Source organism: Micropterus dolomieu, linkage group LG21, assembly GCF_021292245.1.
Source record: "Micropterus dolomieu isolate WLL.071019.BEF.003 ecotype Adirondacks linkage group LG21, ASM2129224v1, whole genome shotgun sequence".
Classification (NCBI taxonomy): Eukaryota; Metazoa; Chordata; class Actinopteri; order Centrarchiformes; family Centrarchidae; genus Micropterus; species Micropterus dolomieu.
Genome location: NC_060170.1, coordinates 1,338,679 through 1,358,360, shown reverse-complemented (window position 1 = coordinate 1,358,360; position 19,682 = coordinate 1,338,679). Strand labels below are relative to the sequence as shown.

The 19,682-nt window shown below is 39.8% G+C and overlaps 1 protein-coding gene across 1 annotated transcript in view; it reads left to right on the top strand.

Annotated features, from left to right (window-relative positions):
• Nucleotides 1-16,791: 16,791 nt before the first annotated feature.
• niban2b (niban apoptosis regulator 2b) overlaps nucleotides 16,792-19,682 on the top strand; it is a 61,413-nt gene continuing 58,522 nt past the window's right edge. Inside the window, exon 1 of the mRNA XM_046035216.1 lies at nucleotides 16,792-17,074. Coding sequence (XP_045891172.1) covers nucleotides 17,020-17,074 — 55 coding nt within the window. The 5' untranslated portion in view covers nucleotides 16,792-17,019. The remainder of the gene's footprint in view (nucleotides 17,075-19,682) is intronic.

Sequence of the window (19,682 nt, the reverse complement as noted above, 5' to 3'; positions counted from 1 at the left end):
ACTCCTTTAGTTAAGGAAAGAATATTAGAACAATTATTATCTGATTTAACACATTGGGACCTGTCAGTAAGATAATTACAGATCCATCCAACTGCCTTTTTAGATAATCCAATATTGATCAGTCTCTCTTTGAGTAAACTGTGGTTTACAGAGTCAAAGGCTTTTGACAAATCAATGAAAAGTACTGCACAATGTTGCTTATTGTCAAGAGCTGTTGAGATATCGTTGATCACCTTCAATGTTGCTGTTATGGTACTATGACCTTTCCTAAAGCCTGACTGGAATTTGCATAAAATGTTGTTGGAATACAAAAATTCTTTCAACTGTTCATTTATTAAAGATTCCAAAATTTTTGATAAGATACAAAGTTTTGAAATTGGCCTGTAGTTATTAACAATTTTTGGATCACCACCTTTGAATAATGGTGTGACAAAAGCTGATTTCCAGATTTTGGGAATTTGCATAGTGGTCAAACTTAAGTTAAAAATATCAGTCAAAGGTTTTGCTATTAAATCAGCTGCAATTTTTAGAAAATACGGATCAATTAAGTCAGGTCCTTGTGGTTTACGTGCATCCAATGATTGTAGTGCTTTGCGGACTTGACACAAAGTAAAAGGCTGGAAACTAAATGTTGATGCATCAGAGGGTTGTTCCGGAACAGTCCCAGTGTTGCTTGAATTTATGGAGGGTGTAGATGAAATAAAATGTAGGTTGAAACAATTTACCATTTCAACCTTTTCATAAAATATGGACAATATATTTTGGCAAGACCTGTGAGTTATTTTCTGCAGAGAGAGATTTTATTGTTTTCCAAAATCTTTTAGGGTCATTTAGACTATCAGTTGAAACTGTCCCTACCTTACAGTAAACATTATGAGGTTTTTATTCCTTGAAACACTAATGAATGTAAAAGAGCTACTGTCATTCTCTTTATCATATTAAGTTTTGAACTAGTGTTTCTTTGTTGAGTTCATTGACAAATTAGCCTTCAAAACCATTTTAATACTTCTGTATATCAGTGCCAGTTGCAGTCAGGTCAGCATATTTTTTCCTTTTAGGAGTTTAGGAGTTGCTTGCGGCGCGTCTTTCTCATAAATATCCTTTGTGGATCAAATGTGACATGTTATTATGTTGTATGCATGTTATTATTGACAAACATATATCTTGCTATGACACCCTAAAATGAACAAAAGAAGTTATATCCTGATAGCAAACTGACTCTGCACCGGATCTGCCCTGGAGATATCATGGATAGCTCATCTAGCCAGAATCCACTTTTGACCTGTTCATTATGCAGCATATTCAGTTTGGTCCAGAGCTCTTCTGGATCCCTTATTCAAATGTGTCATCTGGCCAAAGCTAAAATCTAGCTGACCAACATCTAGATTACTCTATAAAAAATGTAATATTTCTTATAACCTGTTTGCCTTTATTAATATTCATAAAACATTAAATTTATTCAAGACTTTAAAAAATCTGAACCTATCCTTTAAGCCATTCTGTGTTTCTCCAGTTTAATGCCTTTCCTGTGAAGCAGCAGAAGTAGGAAAATATGGTTTGTATTAGCAATAGCTTAATTCACCTCTGCTACAGCAGTAAGAGAGCCATCAGTTACCAATGTGGCTCATGTCAGGTAAAATTACAAACTATTACGCTGGGGAACATAAATGTATTTCCTTTTATATTCTATGAAAAAAGCCACACCTACTGCTCACTTTGTCAGTGCAATTTCTTATTTACTGTATCTAATTTGAGTTTATTTAACCTTATTTAATCTGAGTCTTGCACAAAAGTGAGGCTTAGCTAAAGCTGGGGATATTTGTGTAACCACTAACAACAACCGAAAACAGGATTAATAGCTTCTTAGTGAGAACCAAGAAAATATATTTGAAATGTGTTTGATATTTGTTATTTTAAATAAAGTTAGGGAAAGGACGGAGGCATGCCCAGATTTGAGCTTTCAAGCCCTTCTTCAGCCCATTCTTGGAAATAAAGCAAACTACAGGTGCATCTCAGAAATTAAGAACATGGTGGAAAGGTTAGTCTTTTTCCGTAATTTAAGTAAAAAAGTTGAACTTTTATATATTCTAGATTCATTACACATAAAGTGAAATATTTAAGGCTGTTCATTTTCATCTTGATGATTACGGTTTACAGCTCATGGAAATGAAAAATCCATATCTCAAAATATTAATAATAATATTAATAATAATGGGCAACATCATCACCCAGAAGCCTCAAGAAAGCCCAAAAGAGGAGGTACTTCCTCTGGCAACTGAGGAAGTTCAACCTGTCAAGGGCAATGATGGCAAGAGAGATTTTGGCTCACCCCTCTTACCTCCAGACACAAACTGTTTCTTTATCATTTATATATTTTAAATCTATTTATGTCAAGTGTACGTTTATGTCTATGTCTCGCACCTAATCACCATAGCAAATTCCTCGTATGTGTAACATACTACTTTCTGATTCTGATTAAAATCTGATGTAAATATTTAGCATATCACTGCACAAACTGCCATACTGCACATATTATTTTTTCTTCTTTTATATATATATAATGTTTATTGTTATGCACCAAGTCACAAAAGCAAATTCCTTGTATGTGTAAACCTACTTGGCAATAAAACTGATTCTGATGAATATGCATAAATATTTTCTACAAATGAATCCTCCACATGTTAGTGGGATCATTTTAGCTGAACTAAATTAAATTTACCTGCACTACATTTGATTAAACTTACTTTAAAGCTACAACTGAAGTGAACTGTGGTCACCTGGATGGTTGTACTTACTAGTGATTCCCTCTGACATGATATCTGTCATCTTGCAGCACGAGGAAACCATCCTCATACTCAGCTTGTCCACCACCAGCACCTATGACACAGTCACACACAGTAGAAGGATTTCATTGTGATATCTTCAGTGATTTTATTCATATTCACATTGTCAAGATCATTGGTGAATGATGCCAAACTTGATCAGAATAGCAGGACCCCTACCTTCCATTTTCCTTTTTCTCTTGCCTTCTTGATGACATTGTTCATTATCTCTGGAAATTAGAAAACATTTTATTAACATCCAGTCAAGACATCAACATAAAAACATAAAATTATTCTCACTGGCTTAGTGTTAGACCCAGGATCACTGTTGATTTACCATCAAAAGCGTACTGTATGTATGAAAATGAAAAAGCATATGCAGATTTGATATTACACTTGATTGTAGTGAGCTAGCTTAGTTAAAGCTAATCTGGGTGCGATGGCATAGTACTGTATAAATGGATATCAATGTGAGGAGATAGCTACTCGTTTCGGTTATTTGCATTGTTTAATAGTTTTCTTAAAATAAATGTAAATATCTATTTATTTTTTAAATCCAGTTCTAATTCTGTTTTCTTTCTGCAGGTAAGTGTTAAAGTACGTGACACAAGAGTGAATAAAGGAGCAACCAGACTAAGTAAGCAGCTGCCAGCTGTCTGACTCAGTGATACAGTCAGCACAATCACTGACTGCAACTGATTACTCTGAGTTACCACTACATTGTTACTACAATTGTATGGCTGAGTTTTTCCAAATGTCATTTTAAAAATGACTTCCACTGTAGATCCTAACAATACAGCCAGATTGTGCATGCAAAAACACCCTCCATGCAAGATTATTTCAACTAGCAAGCCATTTTCATGCCTTGTTGGCTGAGGTGCACAATCAGACCTCTCCAGATTCTCCAACTCTGCAATCTCCAGTTTCATAATGGACAATGCGTAATTTTCATCATTCATTAATTATCCTCCAGTGTTAAATGACCTTCTGTACTTTGGTATGAACATATTCAAGCATAAACAAGAAGGTATTTTGTCTTCTGACTTTTTCTCTAGGTAGTAAAACAAATTCTGTCAGCTGAATTATTACAAGAGTTCTCAATTAATGTAAGTGGCCTTTCTCATAGTATTTACAGTGTCCAGTGTCAGATCCCGCCCAAAGGGCCCCACCATTTGCTGAAAAGGTCAGTGAGAGTTCTGAAATGCTAGAAAGGGGCCCTTTGAGCTTAGATATTTTTAATAAGGAAACCATTTTATGAAAAAGGGTATTGAGACAACATTTTAGTTTATACTATCAAACTGCAAAGAACGCTGGAATTGTTATTGTAAGGATAATGTAAAGAGTTACATAATGTGGCAAAAGGATTTGACACGTGTGATTCTGAGTAAAACGTAAGTAAGACCCTTAGTATTGCTAAAGAAAATAGATATTTCTAAAATATCTGTATGCTGGTAAAGTAAATTATCAAGAGTTCACCGAAAACATCTGAAGACTGATCTCTTAATGTGACAACTTTGATGAAAATAACTTTACAGACTGAACACACATGCATAATGTCGTGACACCCTGATTGTGCAAATCCTTTTACACAAGCAGCAGCAAAATAATGCGTAATATAATATATTTGTAAGTCCAGCGTTTCACGACATCCTGTCACTTGTGTCAATAAGCAGTGTCCCAGTTTCCCTTTACTGGGGTTTTAAGCTGCGCTGAACATGGAGGGACTCAGTGCTGGGAGGGACAGGCCCGCTGCAATCACTGCCTCTAATCTGCTCCCAATCCTCTTACCCCATCCACCGCTCCTCATCGCTATTTGTGGGACGTTTCTGTGTCAGCGGACATGACTTCACAGGCAAGCAGAGTCACTCACTCACACACACACACACACACACACACACACACAAAAAACAGACAAGCACTCATCCTCCAAAATAAGTTAACGTAATGTCCTGTTTCCACAGAGGGCCAGGGTGACATTTCATTTGAAGAGCTGCTCCAAAGGTGTCATAAGCACATTATCAACAGTGGGGCTAATGACAATAGTTGTGAATTATATAATATTACATTTGAGATAATGATCTGTTTGTCAAAGTCTTAAGGAGAAGTTCATATGATTTATCACAAAACATTTCCATAATATATTTCCAATCCCTGACTCGCCAGTCAGCCTGCTGTCTGAGGAAAACTAGTAATGATGGTAAATGATGTAAGCATTATGTGAATGGTCCTGTTTATCAAATTAGTCAACAGGATTAAGTGGAAGTGTCTGTGACATAGTGGGACACCACCTGACATGCAGCTTTCACAGGCGGGATAAACAACAACAGGCTGCTGCTTCAGCAACAGATAGATCTGTCTAATCCAGGTTTACAATGTATTTCATCACAGTAACTAGTTGTAACTATGTAAGGAAGCAGCTCCTCTACTCTGCCAAATACTATGAGTACAATACTGTCCATCTGACTGTAACATTTCCAACCCTGCCAAAAGCTCTGCTGTGTCCATGTTGTATGAAAAAACAGCAACACAATTTAACTTATTTACAAAGCCACTTAGTCCTAAACTGACAACAGTGATTTATGAATTTATGTGTGCTTAAAATGATCACAGTCTGTGTTGATCACTAGTGGACTGGCCTGAGGTCCGTTTTAGCATGCAATTAATTGCCATGACCAGCATCAGTGACGGTATAGCAAGCTATTTTTAATATAGCAAGCAGGAGAATCCACACATCAGACGCGTCTCAAGGCTATAGGCTCCTAAAGAATTATTGCTGTTTGCTTGACTTTTCTTTACTTTTATTGTTGTAGCTTATGTTCAAGTTCTGTGAACGTGTGTAGTTTTTCTAAAGCATTTGATTTGATTGAGGCTTGAACATAAAGATCATTTGAACATTTGAGCAAACTCTTTCTCTTTTTAAAAAGTTTCTATTGTTTGTCTAGCCTTGTATATTTTGTGCTGTGATTGATGTATTCATTCACTCATTCACTCATTGTCAGATAGGCTACTTTAATGGCCTGGTTTGTATTTTGTAATCTGGATAACTTTCTTCCCAGATGAACATAGTGGCCAAATATAGACCTAGTACCCATAACATCAACAAATAGAGTTAGTCTACAACATAACTGTCTGGTGGTTTGTGTGAACGGGAATGAAGTCAAACTCCCAGCCTGAATTATTGGCCGTTAATCGGAAGGTCTGCGGTTCAATCCCCGGCTCCTCCAGGCTGCATGTTGAAGTGTCTTTGGGCTAGATTCTGAACGATGGCTGTTCCACCAGTGTAAATGTACCTTACTAGTCACACACTGAGCCTAAGTGCTCAAACAGACACATTCACACACTGGCTGAAGAGCCATTCAGGTTCAGTATCTTGCCCAAGGACACTTCAACATGCAGCCTGGGGTAGCAGGGATTGAACCACCAACCTTCTGATTAACGGGCAACCTCACGAGCCACAGCCGCCCCGAATGTGTATGAATGTTAGTTTCTGTTTGAGCACTTAGGCTCAGTGTATGAATGTGAGTGAATGTTAGTTTCTGTTTGAGCACTTAGGCTCAGTGTATGAATGTGAGTGAATGTTAGTTTCTGTTTGAGCACTTAGGCTCAGTGTATGAATGTGTGTGAATGGTGAATGCAGATGTAGTGTAAAAGCGCTTTGAGTGGTCAAAAAGACAAGGCGCTATACAAATATGGAGCATTTAACGTAAAAAGGTGTTAGTTGTAGTGATGAACTCACTGAGAGTTGTCACCAATTCTGTATATCAATGATATAGAATGTCTGTAAACTACCTGTCCAGCACCAAACACATTAAGTCAGTGACTAACACACTGGTGAACATAGTGGAGCTAAAGAACCATTTTTCTCAGCAGACCAAACCTGAACTATAAGGAGAGCGAATATTGGACATGAAAACAGTTGCCTGCTTCTGTCGGAAACCAGGTTGGTGCTTTAACATAAAGGCATCTGTACAGAAGGTGTGACGGACTGTGACATTAAATGTAGCCTTCACACATTGTTAGCTCAAGCTATCAAGTTATGGAATCAACATTCACTCATAATGACAGATGTGGCTTAAAAAAGTAAAGCATCTGCAAACAGATTACTCTCATATAGTTTAGCGCATTTAAATTTTTTTAAATGCTTTGTGAATAAGAAATGTTTTGCAGCAGCTTTTTCAACTCACCTGCAACAAAGCTTGATTAGCAACCAGGCAAAGTAAGTAAGTGGTAATTTGATAAGTTGCTAATAAGTTTGAGAATATACACTCAATCACAGCCTTAATGCTGCAGTAGAGAATTATTTTTAAAATGACTTTTAACGAGTGCCAAAGCATGATGACAAACAGTGGGGAACAACTTTTGAGGAGTGACAGTGGGGTGTGTGGTGTAAGACGTTGTTGCAGCTGCCTCTGAAGCCTAGGGTGCTTTGCCATGGGCCGTGAAGTGCTCGAGGGGCGTCTGTGAGAAGACAAGTCAATGCAAGAGAGACCAGGATCTTGGCGAGACTCTTCCCATGGAGAGCGAGCCCTACATCACATGGGATGAGGTTTCAAGAGCAACTACCTCCTTCTTGTAGGTTTGGTGGGCGGGACTTAGCAGAGTGATGGGAGCACATCGACAGTTTTGCATTGTGTGTTCAATTGTTAGTGACTGCTTTAAGATGGATCCTGCATTATTACCTGTGTCCAAATCTACAAAGGGCATATTCCCAAATAGACTTGTGTGAAAAAAAAATTTACCACACACAGGGGTCATTAGGGGCTTATAGGAGTATACTTCAATGAGGCTTATGAATTTAAGAAACCTCCTAGCAAACCTTTGTATATTATAATCAAAGTGTCATGAAGTAGTCAGATATAGTTAGCTTATTTCCATTTCTACTGTTCTGCATGCTGGATAGCCACTGCATGAAAATGAATAATTCTGCAGTGAACCTGGCTCACTTCCTTTACTGTAAAACGCAGATGGCAGATCAGGTCAGAGATGCAGAGGGCACAAAGCTTTAACTGTGAAGAAAGCTACAGTAAGCGAGCCTGATCTGCATCTGGATGAGAGTATGGAAGCATGAGTTCAGGGGATGGCTGGGGTTGTGTGCTATGGTTTGTTCCATCCATCCATCCATCCATCCATCGTCAACCACTTATCCTGCGTACAGGGGCGTGGGGGGCTGAGATCGGGCGAAAGGCAGGGTACACCCTGGACAGGTCGCCAGTCCATCGCAGGGCCACACATAGACAAACACCCCGGAAAGAACCCACGCAGACACGGGGGAGAACATGCAAACTCCAAACAGAAAGGCCAGGGCAACCGTGGGTTTGAATCCTTGACCTTCTTGCTGTGAGGTGACAGTGCTAACCACTGCTCCACCGTGCCGCCCCCTATGGTATGTTCATTGAATAAATTACTTTTTATTACTAAATAATTTATTAATGCTTTTTTTAATTTATTAATTTAAAATATTAATATATTTTTTATCCCTTTGACCCAACTACCCTCCAGGAGTGAATATCAGCAGACTATTAACATTAATAAATGTATTATAACCAAACAGAAAGGAAAACACCAGCCAAAACATATTCTTTTTAACGTCCTATAACTGAAAATAACTCATCCATAAAGTATTAGAATAGATAATGAATCATTATTAACCACTAATAAAGCAATTAGTAATACTTTGTTGACCCTTAAAACTTATACTAAAATGGAGAAGTGTAGGATTAAATCATTCCTAATGTAAAGATCTATTCACTGTAGTGAAATTTCAAAAAAATTCAGCGTGCGCATCTTAAATCTAAAGAGAGCTTGACGGTCAGCGTGAGACCAAACAGCACCGATGCGTGTTAAACGCATTAAAATAATGACTAGCCTACCTTATGCTTGATACTGGTCTACACTGTACTGATGTCGATATACATCTGACAGTAGACACAAACACTCGTTTAGCTGTTACCGACGCTGAGAGTCGGATCTTTCCTCCTGCACCCTCTGTCAAAGCACCTAATCCGCACAGACAAAGATTAGCGAGGCAGGATTTGCAGGACTCCGTGCTCTTACACTTCAGACAAACGGCAATAACGGCTCAATAAACGACATAAACTTCCGTCCGGCTAACAGGACGCCACCGGAGAATTTTAAATTTTAATAATGCATCTCACTGACAGTGCAATCTGGAGAATTAACCGTTTGGCGAGCTGCACTGCTCTGGTGTGGCTGTGCGTATTTTGCGCGTCGAACGCAAACCACAGTAAAAACCCACAGTAAACCCACAGTAAAAACAATTGTCACCGGGCGCTGCATTGTCCTACATTACCATAAATAATCAGAAAAGTTATATAATGTCACGAGCGCTGGAATCTTACATTGAATGTTTGGTAACTGAGATAGCCCTTCATGCCTATCCAATACTTTACATTGTTTGAAATAATAATAATTAAATCAGCTGTGTCAACATTTTGGAATAACAAAAGTAAAAAATATTATTACATCTAAATTAAACAGTACTTACTTTCTCCAACAATGGCTTTTAGTCCAAGTGGTGCCATGATGAGCCCTCTGCTGCGCGTCCACCTCTCCACAGAAAACTGACGGGCGCCACCACCACCACCACTGTCAAGCTGATTAGAATAAGCAACACACTTCCGTTCCAATTAAATACAAAATAAAAGCCTAAATTTGAAACGTAGAAGGTATTAGTACCACTGATAAAATAAGTAAACAATATTTAAATAAATAAATATATAAATATTAAATAGCACAATATTTGAGTGTTTCTACAAGGAGCTTCTGACGTCTGGTGTGACACCAGAAAACTTTCTCTGGCTGACCACTGACTGCTGATCAATCACTTTGACACCTTGAATCCATTCCAGTAAGTCAGCACTTACCACAAACCATTCAGTACCTTAAGATCTTTTCTGGTACCCCCCAAATACAAGACTACCCCTGAAAGGATGTATGACATTATCACGCCATCATATGTAACATTATGTGGGGACGACTGTTTAGTCATACACCTAGCCGCATCTTAACATTAAATGTTCAAAATACTTATATTAAATAGAAACACTATATGAAAATAGATTTGACCCAAACGCAGATGAAACAGGCAGACTGATGCAGTTCAGTGATTTATTAAAAAACTGAGCTTACATGCAGGTATGCTGCGAAGGCGGTAATGGCACCTTAACCCCTGTGCTCATCAAGGTATGAATGTGTATGAATGGGGTGATGTCAGAAAGACAAGAAAGGCATTGTACAAGTTTAGAACTTTTACTTCTGTCTGGAGGTTCAATGAAGGTTTATTAGACTAATAATCCGAGTAACAGTTTGTGATAGGTTTTTATAACACATGAAAAAAGAAACTGGCCTATGTATGTGAAGTATTTTGGATTTGACAGCACAAATCCAGCATGATTTACATGTAATCCCAGTTTTACTGTGAGGAATTGAAAAATAAGAAATGAATGTTTTAAACAGCTGTTTCTTGTGTACTGTTTCTATTTTTTGTTTTAAACTGATTGGTATGTTTTCAGATTAATCTGTCTTGATGGCAAGCACTGGAGCCATGTTTAATCAAGTTGGGAAATCATGCGGAACATTGTGCCACAGTTACTGGACCAAGGTCAAATTCAGTTCATTGCTAACTGATTCTACAGCACTTTTATTATATTTTGTTCCTCTTTCTTTACATCCCTCTGTAACTTTAATTTCCCCTACAGGGAATTAATAAAGGAATATCTTATCTGTAATATCTTACCTTATATATATATATATATATGTATAAAAAATTTTAAAAAATCCCCCTATCACTCCTTGCGGGGTGGTATGTGTCATCCTGAAGCTCGGGTCCTCTACCAGAGGCCTGGGAGTTTGAGGGTTCTGCGCAGTATCTTAGCTGTTCCTAGGACTGCACTCTTCTGGACAGAGACCTCTGATGTTTACCTGAAATCTGCTGTAGCCACTCTCCCAGTTTGGGAGTCACAGCCCCCTGTGCTCCGATTATCACTGGCACCACTGTTGCTCTTACTTTCTACATCTTTTCTAGCTCTTCTTTCAGCCCTTGGTATTTCTCAAGCTTCTTGTGTTCCTTCTTCTTGATGTTGCTGTCGCTTGGGATTTCCACATCTATCCCTGCAGCCTTCTTCTGCTGTTTGTCAATCAACACTATGTCTGGTTGGTTAGCCATCACCAGTTTGTCAGTCTGGATCTTGAAGTCCCACAGGATCTTAGCTCGGTCATCCTCAACTACCTTAGGAGGTGTCTTCCATTTTGACCTTGGGACTTCCAGCCCATACTCCTGGCAGATGTTCCTGTACACTATGCCAGCTACCTGGTTATGGCGTTCCATGTACGCACTTCCTGCCTGCATCTTACACCCTGCTGTTATGTGCTGTACTGTCTCAGGGGCATCCTTGCACAGTCCGCACCTGGGGTCCTGCCTGGTGTGGTAGACCCCAGCCGCTATTGATCTTGTACTGAGTGCCTGTTTTTGTGCCGCCATGATTAGCGCTTCTGTGCTGTCCTTCAGTCCAGCTTTTTCCAGCCACTGGTAGGATTTCTTGATATCAACCACTTCTTCTATTTGTCTGTGGTACATGCCGTGCAGCGGCTTGTCCCTCCATGAAGGTTCTTCATCTTTCTTGTCCTCACCCTCGGGTTTCTGCTGCCTGAGGTACTCACTAAGCCTTCATCTTTGGGGGCCATCTTCTTGATGTACTCCTGGATCTTTGTTGTTTCATCTGATTGGTATGTTTTCAGATTAATCGCTCTGTGCATTGTGAGGAGCTTTCTCGTCATGATGTCAGTAGCCTCTATCTCCTCCTTTGGCCAGTTTATTATACCCGCGGGGTATCTGATGACTGGCGTATGTGTTGATGGCTCGGATCTTGTTTTTCCCATTTAGCTGACTTTTCAGGACCTGCCTTACTCTCTGTAGGTATTTGGCTGTGGCGGACTTCCTTGCTGCCTCCTCATAGTTTCCGTTAGCCTGCGGCACCCCAAGGTATTTGTAGCTGTCCTGAACATCTGCAATGTGGCCTTCTGGTAGTTCAATCCCCTCAGTTCTGATCATCTTCCCTCTTTTTGATACCATGCAACCACACTTGTCCAGTCCGAACGACATTCCAATGTCGTTGCTGTAGATCCTGGTAGTGTGGATCAGTGAGTCGATGTCTCGCACATTTCTGGCATACAGCTTGATGTCATCCATGTAGAGGAGGTGACTGATGGTTGTTCCACTTCGGAACCGGTATCCGTAGCCAGTCTTTGTGATGATCTGGATGAGGGGGTTCAGGCCTATGCAGAACAGCAGCGGGGATAGTGCATCGCCTTGGTATATGCTGCACTTGATGGTGACTTGTGCACTTGGCTTTGAGTTGACTTCCAGACTTGTTTTCCACAGCCCCATTGAGTTCTTGATGAAGGCTATTAGTGTCTTGTTGATCTTGTACATTTCCAAGCATTCTAGTATCCATGTATGTGGCATTGAGTCGTAGGCTTTCTTGTAGTCAATCCAGGCGGTGCACAGATGGGTCTGCCTGGTCTTGCAGCATCGAGTGACTGCTCTATCAAGCAGTAGCTGGTGCTTGGCTCCCCTGGTATTACTTCCCATTCCCTTCTGGGCCCTATCCATGTATTGAGCCATGTGCCTACTCATCTCCTGTCAGGCATCATAGCGATGATGCCTGATGATGCTTCCATGTTGTGCAGAGGCAGGTTATTGGCCGGTAGTTGGATGGGATTGTTCCCTTCTGGGGATTCTTCATGATCAGGACTGTCTGTCCTTGTGATGGGTAAGCTGAGTGCAGACTGAGGTGTGGACCCAAATGCAGACAATACGAACAGGCTTCCACAGGAGATTGAGGCAAGAGTCCAAACAAAGGCATTTCAAACACAAACATAATCCACAGTCAAAATCCACAAACAAGGAACAAAGTACTATCCAAAGGTAAGATCCAAAAACACAGAGAACAGAGCACAGGAGAACACTCAACAACAAAGACTGAAGACACAAGCAGGCATATATATACACAGAGACTAACGAGCAGGGCGGGAGCAACACAGGTCAGGGGGATCAGGACTAATGAGACACAGGCAGGCAGAGAGACAGCAGGGGAAACAGACAGACACCAATAAAGCCATAGGAAAATTAATAACCAGGAAGAAACAGAATATAAATAACTGAACCAGAACATAGGCAGACAGATCACTAATATACCAAAAAATACAACTAACAGGGAAAACAGACTAAGATTGAACAGAACACAGAGCAAACATGGACAAAATAATACAGAAGTACACAGACCAGGAGTAGACACTAAGACACGAATACAAATGCAGGACATAACTAGAATACGAGACAAGACAGATACTAAGAAAACTTAAACATGCGAATGAACAAAGGACTAAACTTAGCTACAAAACCCTAAACATGACAAGATCAAATAAAGCTGTAGAAACACAGAATCCAAAATCAAACCCATGAAAACAGATACCAAGTAAACTAGTACATGTGAATGAATAAAATAATAAACAAGGCTACACGGAGAAACACAGAACCAAAAACAGACTAAAACAGGAAAGACGTGAAAACAAAACCACACTCCTAACAGTCCTTGGGTTAACACTTCTGGGTGGGTCCTATCCATCAGCAGTTGGTTCATTTGTGCTGCCAGGCATTCATGGAGTGCAGTTAGTTTCTTCAGCTGGTAGGTGTGGATCATTTTAGGGCTTGGTGCTGTCCAGCTCTTCATATCTGCCACTATTTCTTGGATGTCTGCCGTTGTAATGGTTACTGTATCTTGTTCTGGGAGATTGCCGTGAGTTGTTCTTAGATCCACTACCCACTGTGCATTGGTGTTGTGGGATGCCTCTTTCTCCATATGTTCTTCCAGTACTGTTCAGTCTCAGCCCTGGATGGATCTGATCTTGTGTTATTACCCTGCCACTGAAAGTACACTTTGGATGGTTCGGTGGAGAACATCCGGTTTATTCTCCTGGCTTCTTCTTCTCCCTTGTATCTCTTTAGGCAGGTAGCCAGAGCGGTAAGTCTTTGTTTGGCAGTCTCCAGATATTGACAGGTATCGACAGCTTGCTGTATTTCTTAGGTAGCCCGTTCCTTGCAACTTTCTTTAGCTCTGACAGCTGACTAACCTCTATTTGTGTTGCCTTGATCTTGGCCTCTAGCCTTCTCCTCCATGGGGGGTAATGCTCTTTGTGGCTTGTGGTGTTCATCTTATAGCCAAGCATCTCTAGGATCAGTGTTGATAATGAGTTTCGAAGCATCCATATATCCCACAGTCTCTGCATATAACCCCTCTCACCGGGATTGCTTGTATAGTAGCATTGCATCAGATCCATATTTTCTGCTCAAGTCCATGAATGTCTTGTTCCAGTAGCCCATTTGTCATCAGGTTGCCCTGGATCCCTAGCACCTGACACGGATCTTGTTGACCCGGGCGACGTCCGAGACGGTATGGCTCTTGTATTCGCGGTTTTTAATGTTTTCATATATTAAAGGGGGTATTGAAACCGTGAGTACGATTCAAAAAAACAAGAGAGGAACAAGAACCTGCCAGGGGCAATACATTTCTGGGAAAGAAATTAAAGAAAGAATTTTGGAGTAACAGCAATAGAATACAAGTTAGAGCCGGAGTGGAGTATATGTTTAACGGTATATGGTAAAGTAAGTGTAAGATTTATCTTGGACAGTATTAGACAAAAATCTGATTGGAACCAATAAAGGCAGAAGGAAAACTCAGTAGATCAACTGAAAGAGAAATGATTGCATTCAAAGATGGTTACCCAAATTGGTTTCATTTGTGAACGGATGAAATTCACTGGATTTGCAACAATACTACTACACATTGTCAATGAGCTGGGGGGGGCACATTCCTCTCAAACGTTGGAGTAGGCACAACTGATTAATCTAAAACATGAAAATACAGACTGACTTTTCTATTATTCTGTGGGAAGTATTATAAATCAGACACAGCTGTCGGTAAAATAGTAGTTGATCAGAACTAGAGAACTTGACAAAGAGACAGCGAAACTCAAAAACAACACAGAAGGGGAAACCACCAGAGCAATGCTGAGCAGAAAACACCCAGAACATAAAAAGCAAATTCTAGAATGCATTAACAAGTGTTTCTCACAGCAAAGGCATGTCTCTTATCCACATCCCCACCCCAAATGTGTCTGCCACCAATGACAAAAGTGTAGGGAAAAGACAAGTGTTAAGTTGGTTTAGGGAATAGGGAGACATATATAAGGAATCTATCAAGAAAGTGGAGATAGTGAATGATGAAAGCAGGGAAAGAGATGAAAACGGTTCAAAGGGGTCTAGAGCAGACCCACTACCATTAACAGCCAATCCATTTCAGGACAGGACAGCTCCCCATGGTGGCTGGAAGCAAAAATAGGGATGGTGAGGAGAATAATGATGAGAAAGAGCTAATGATTACAGGGGAAATGGAGCCGCAACAAATTAAAAGGGACAGTGAGAGTCAAAATAGGGGCAGATAGAGTACCACCAAGACAGGACAAAGCACACCACAGGAACCTGTTTAACTGACAGACTCAGACAGTGAGAGGGGGACAGTTTTACAGTGGAACTTGCTTTGTGCTGCTGTGTGTTGCATTTATATTTGTAGCTCGTGTGGATTAAAACAGAGGCTATTCTTTATTTACCTGTTGCCATGACGAATCATAAGTATAAGAGCTCCATTCTTGATGGCTGTTTTTTCATTCCCCAGCACATGCTTAACTCAGAGTGATTACTCAGATCAGCTGTTCTGGAACCAAAGCTGGAGTTTCCCCATCTCAGAATGCTTCATTTCAGACAAATCAGAACGAAAAGTTTTCCAACCTCCAACTAGATAAAGTACAAAGGAACCCCACTCAGTTCCTATTTGTAAACTTGTGGAAAAGCATGAAGAGCAGTCTGATGTCACACCACAATGGCAACACCCATGAAAGTGCATACTGTAAATTGTAAACCATCATCTAAAAGGCAACATGAAGTTTGAACCTGTGTTAATTAACGTAACACATACTGTCATTTAGTAAATCCTTTTCTGCATGTAAATGTATGTCAGCAAGTCACTCTGCATGAAAGTTATTCAGGAAAACGTTAATAATGCCAATAAATTTGAAAACTTAAAAAAATATGCTACATTTACTGTCTGTTGTAGATTACCAACCAATGTGAGGTACTTAGATGAGAACACAGTTAACAAGTAACAAGTAGTGGACAAAGTATTCAAATCCTGCACTACAGTAAAAGTACAGATAGGCTACTCTTGCTAAATATTACTTCACTAGAAGTAAAGGTCTTCAATTTACATTTATATTTGTGTCAAAGTACAAAAGTACCTGCTTTTAAAAATACTTAAGTATCAAAAGTAAAAAGTACTATTAGTATGGCTTTGTAAGCAATTTCTGACATGGCAAACACACAAGTAATAATTCAAGTTGATCAGTTATATGTGTGTGTGTTTGTCAGACTAAGTATTCAGCAGATCATTAACTTAAGTAGAAGTACCATACAGTATAGGCCTACTATATAGTATTAAAAGTAAAAGTACCCATTTTAGAAAGAGAAATGTCCTCTGACTGTTACTCATGCAAATAATGGAAACATGTGATTTTACTGTTGTTGAGGGGAGCTCATTTTTTCTCTCTGGAAATAGTGAAACACGCCATCACAATTTCCCAGAACATAAAGCATCTGACCAACATCTAACCAACAGTACCAAGCTCAAAATTATTTCAAATGAATTCAAATAATTAAAAGGAAATCCGTGACTTGAACGCATCATTGGATTCCAGATTAATAACCTGCTTAACCTGGGTCTCTGGTGAAGAGGTATTTTCAATTCTGAAGCTCGTGTCTGCCACTTTTCCCACATAGCCTGAACGCACCGCGGCTGGAAGGAGGGAGTTTTTCTTTAAAGAGGGTGTGTTCACTGACACCGTCAGTTTGTACTCTGCCAGCTCACCCAGCCCAACCTCCTTGGTGTACCTCCTTGAGTGTTTGCTGCTGGCCGTCTGTTCTCTAAACTTTGCTCAGTTAGGGCATGTTGGAGAGGAGGTGAGAAGGCTACTTCAGGAGTCAACATTTCTCTGAACGGATTTTCCCGCGTCTGTTTTAACGACTAGTTGTAGACCAGTCAGTCTGGGGCTTTGAGGTTCATCCAACATGGGGGACGTCATTTCCAGTCACCTGGATGAAGCCAAACGGGAGATTATCACAGGTGAGGATCGTTTTGCGGAGGTTTGTTTGGTGCGTGCTGTTTTGGCGTTTTGCCACATGTGCGTTTTTACGTTACCCGGCGCCACTGCCTACAGATCCTACACCATTAGTCATTTTACCAGGATGTGAGTGTCACTCTGGCACTTCTTTGATATCAGTATTCATCTAGTGTGACAAAGGTAGTACCGATTGTAAGCAGGGCAGTGGACAGCACTTTTAAAACCATGGGCCAAACATCTGATGAACCCCCGCCCCCCGATCATTTTTGAAGAGGCCAGAAAACACGAAAAACTTTTGTGTAATTTGGATATTTTGAGTATTTATTTAATTCATCTGTTCTCTGACAATTGTACTCATTTTAAAACCATTGATCCAGAGTTCCCTTACATGACCCAAAAGGTCAGAAACACCTTAATTTCTTGTGGGGAAAATGTGTTCTTCTGATTACAGCTGTTTCTTGGCTTCTACAGTATTACTTTAGTCACTATAGTTACCATAGTTAGTTTGTCCCCTTTTTGTAAAGTCGATATTCAATTTCTGTCATTTCTTTAGGATCTGTGTCGTCAGACATACAGTACAACACTTAATGTTATTCAATACACAGTGATGTGAAACAGAGAAAATTGCAAATCTTCACATTTGAGAAACTAAAACCAGGTAATGTTTGTGAAATTACAGTATTAGGGCTGCAACTAACCATTATTTTATTATCTCACTATCATTATAACAACGTCCTGAAGCCCAACATGACATCTGCAAATATCTCTTTTTGTCCGACCAACAAGTCAAAACCCAAAGATAATCACTTTTCTGTTGCAGAAGGTAAAATAATCATAAAATTCTCACAATTGAGGATCTGGAACTTAAAATCTTTGCTTAAAAACTGAAAATCACCTGTTGATTATCAAAATAGTTTTGTTTGTCTATTAAACAACTAACCTTTGCAGTTCAAATCAAAATAGTTGCAGAATAATGTCAAAACTAATCCATTAATCAAATAATAATAATTGTGGATCTGTTGGGCTTCCATACTTCATATTCAGCTCAACTTTCAGCGTGAATAGACTGGAGATAGGAAGCTTGATTTCAGTAGAAATCACGGCTGGAGCAGCGCCCACCAGCCCCGCCCATCTGTTGACTTTAGCACAGTTTATTAACCCAGGTTAACTTCACTGTCATGGTCATTTGGACTTTGATCTCACTTTTAAATAATAGACATAAATAGGATTATTGCTGAAAAGGCCCAACCCTCTGAACTTTTATCCTGAATTGGTGAACTGTGTCACTTTAATAGGCAAAGTGGGAAATTGCTGTATTTGGCTGGCAGCCACAGTGACTGGCAGTTTCTAATCATTTTCACTCTTTCACCTATCAAACTGAAATGGGGGAAAAAGAACACTGAAAAGATGGAAGCTGCGCCCCTCAGCTCTTATAAATAAGCATTTGGCCTGTTAGAACTTGTTCAGTTATAACTGAAGTCAGATCTTGAGCAGAGTTGACTATAGCGGAAAAGGGACAGCACAGTGTCTGCAGGAGAGAACATGAAATGCTAATTCTGGCTCCTTACTATTACGACTATAATTTCAAAATAGTAGTGCTGATACTTTATTTGCACTGTGTGTTGTGCTGATTGACAAAGGTGTGCTGATTGACAAAGGTTTAGTTTAGCAGGCTGAAACAATAAACTAAGATGGTGACCATGCTACATGTTAAATCCACTATAGTAAATATCACCATGTTAACTTTGTCATCATGAGCATGTTGCCATTAGAATTTGGCTGATGGCTTGGTTCTAAACTTGTCTCATTTCATTTTCAGTAAGCAAAAGTAACCAAACTTCTTCTTAAATGCGAACGCCTTCTTCTAACTAGCTAAGCAGACATACAAGAAGCTAAACTAAATGAGACCCACATTTACAAAACATTTGAAAGCTTCCATGTGTGTGTCCCACCTGATGGGACTGTAAATACAACAGGATACAGAAAGAAAATCATGCGGGCAAGTAATTACTTTATCCCATTTCAAATGATGGCCAGTTGGCCTTACTAGAACTGGCAGATCCACTGACTTCTGTGTTAAGTTGACTTTCCACCCTTGATTTCTTCATTAAGTTGTAGAACACATGCAGCTGACTACCTCTCAGGAAAAGAGGGAGAGAAAGCTATGTCACAGGCAAAGCTTCATCTGTTTTTATTTTATTTTTTTTTTTACGGCCAATTCAGAGCGAGGCACATACACACGCGCACACACGCGCACACACACACACATCGGACATGGAATCCGAGGAATGCATGAAAAAGCCTGTCTGTGTGGCTGGATGGAGATCTCATCCATGAGGGTGGAAATGACCAAGATCACATGGCTAACCGCTCATTTCCCCTTTGTAAACTGGCATGAGCTCACATGTGTGCTCAAGTCAAGCTTATGAATATAGACTTACAAATGGAGAAGTTGCTTTGTGGCTTTTATTGAAAACTGACATTGAAAAATCAACTAGTCAGTATCTTTCATATCTTTCACCATCATCCTAAGATGCAGAATGTTTGGGGAAGAATTGTTTAATAGTAACGGTTATATACCAAGGCAACAACTGATGTTGTTTTGATCAG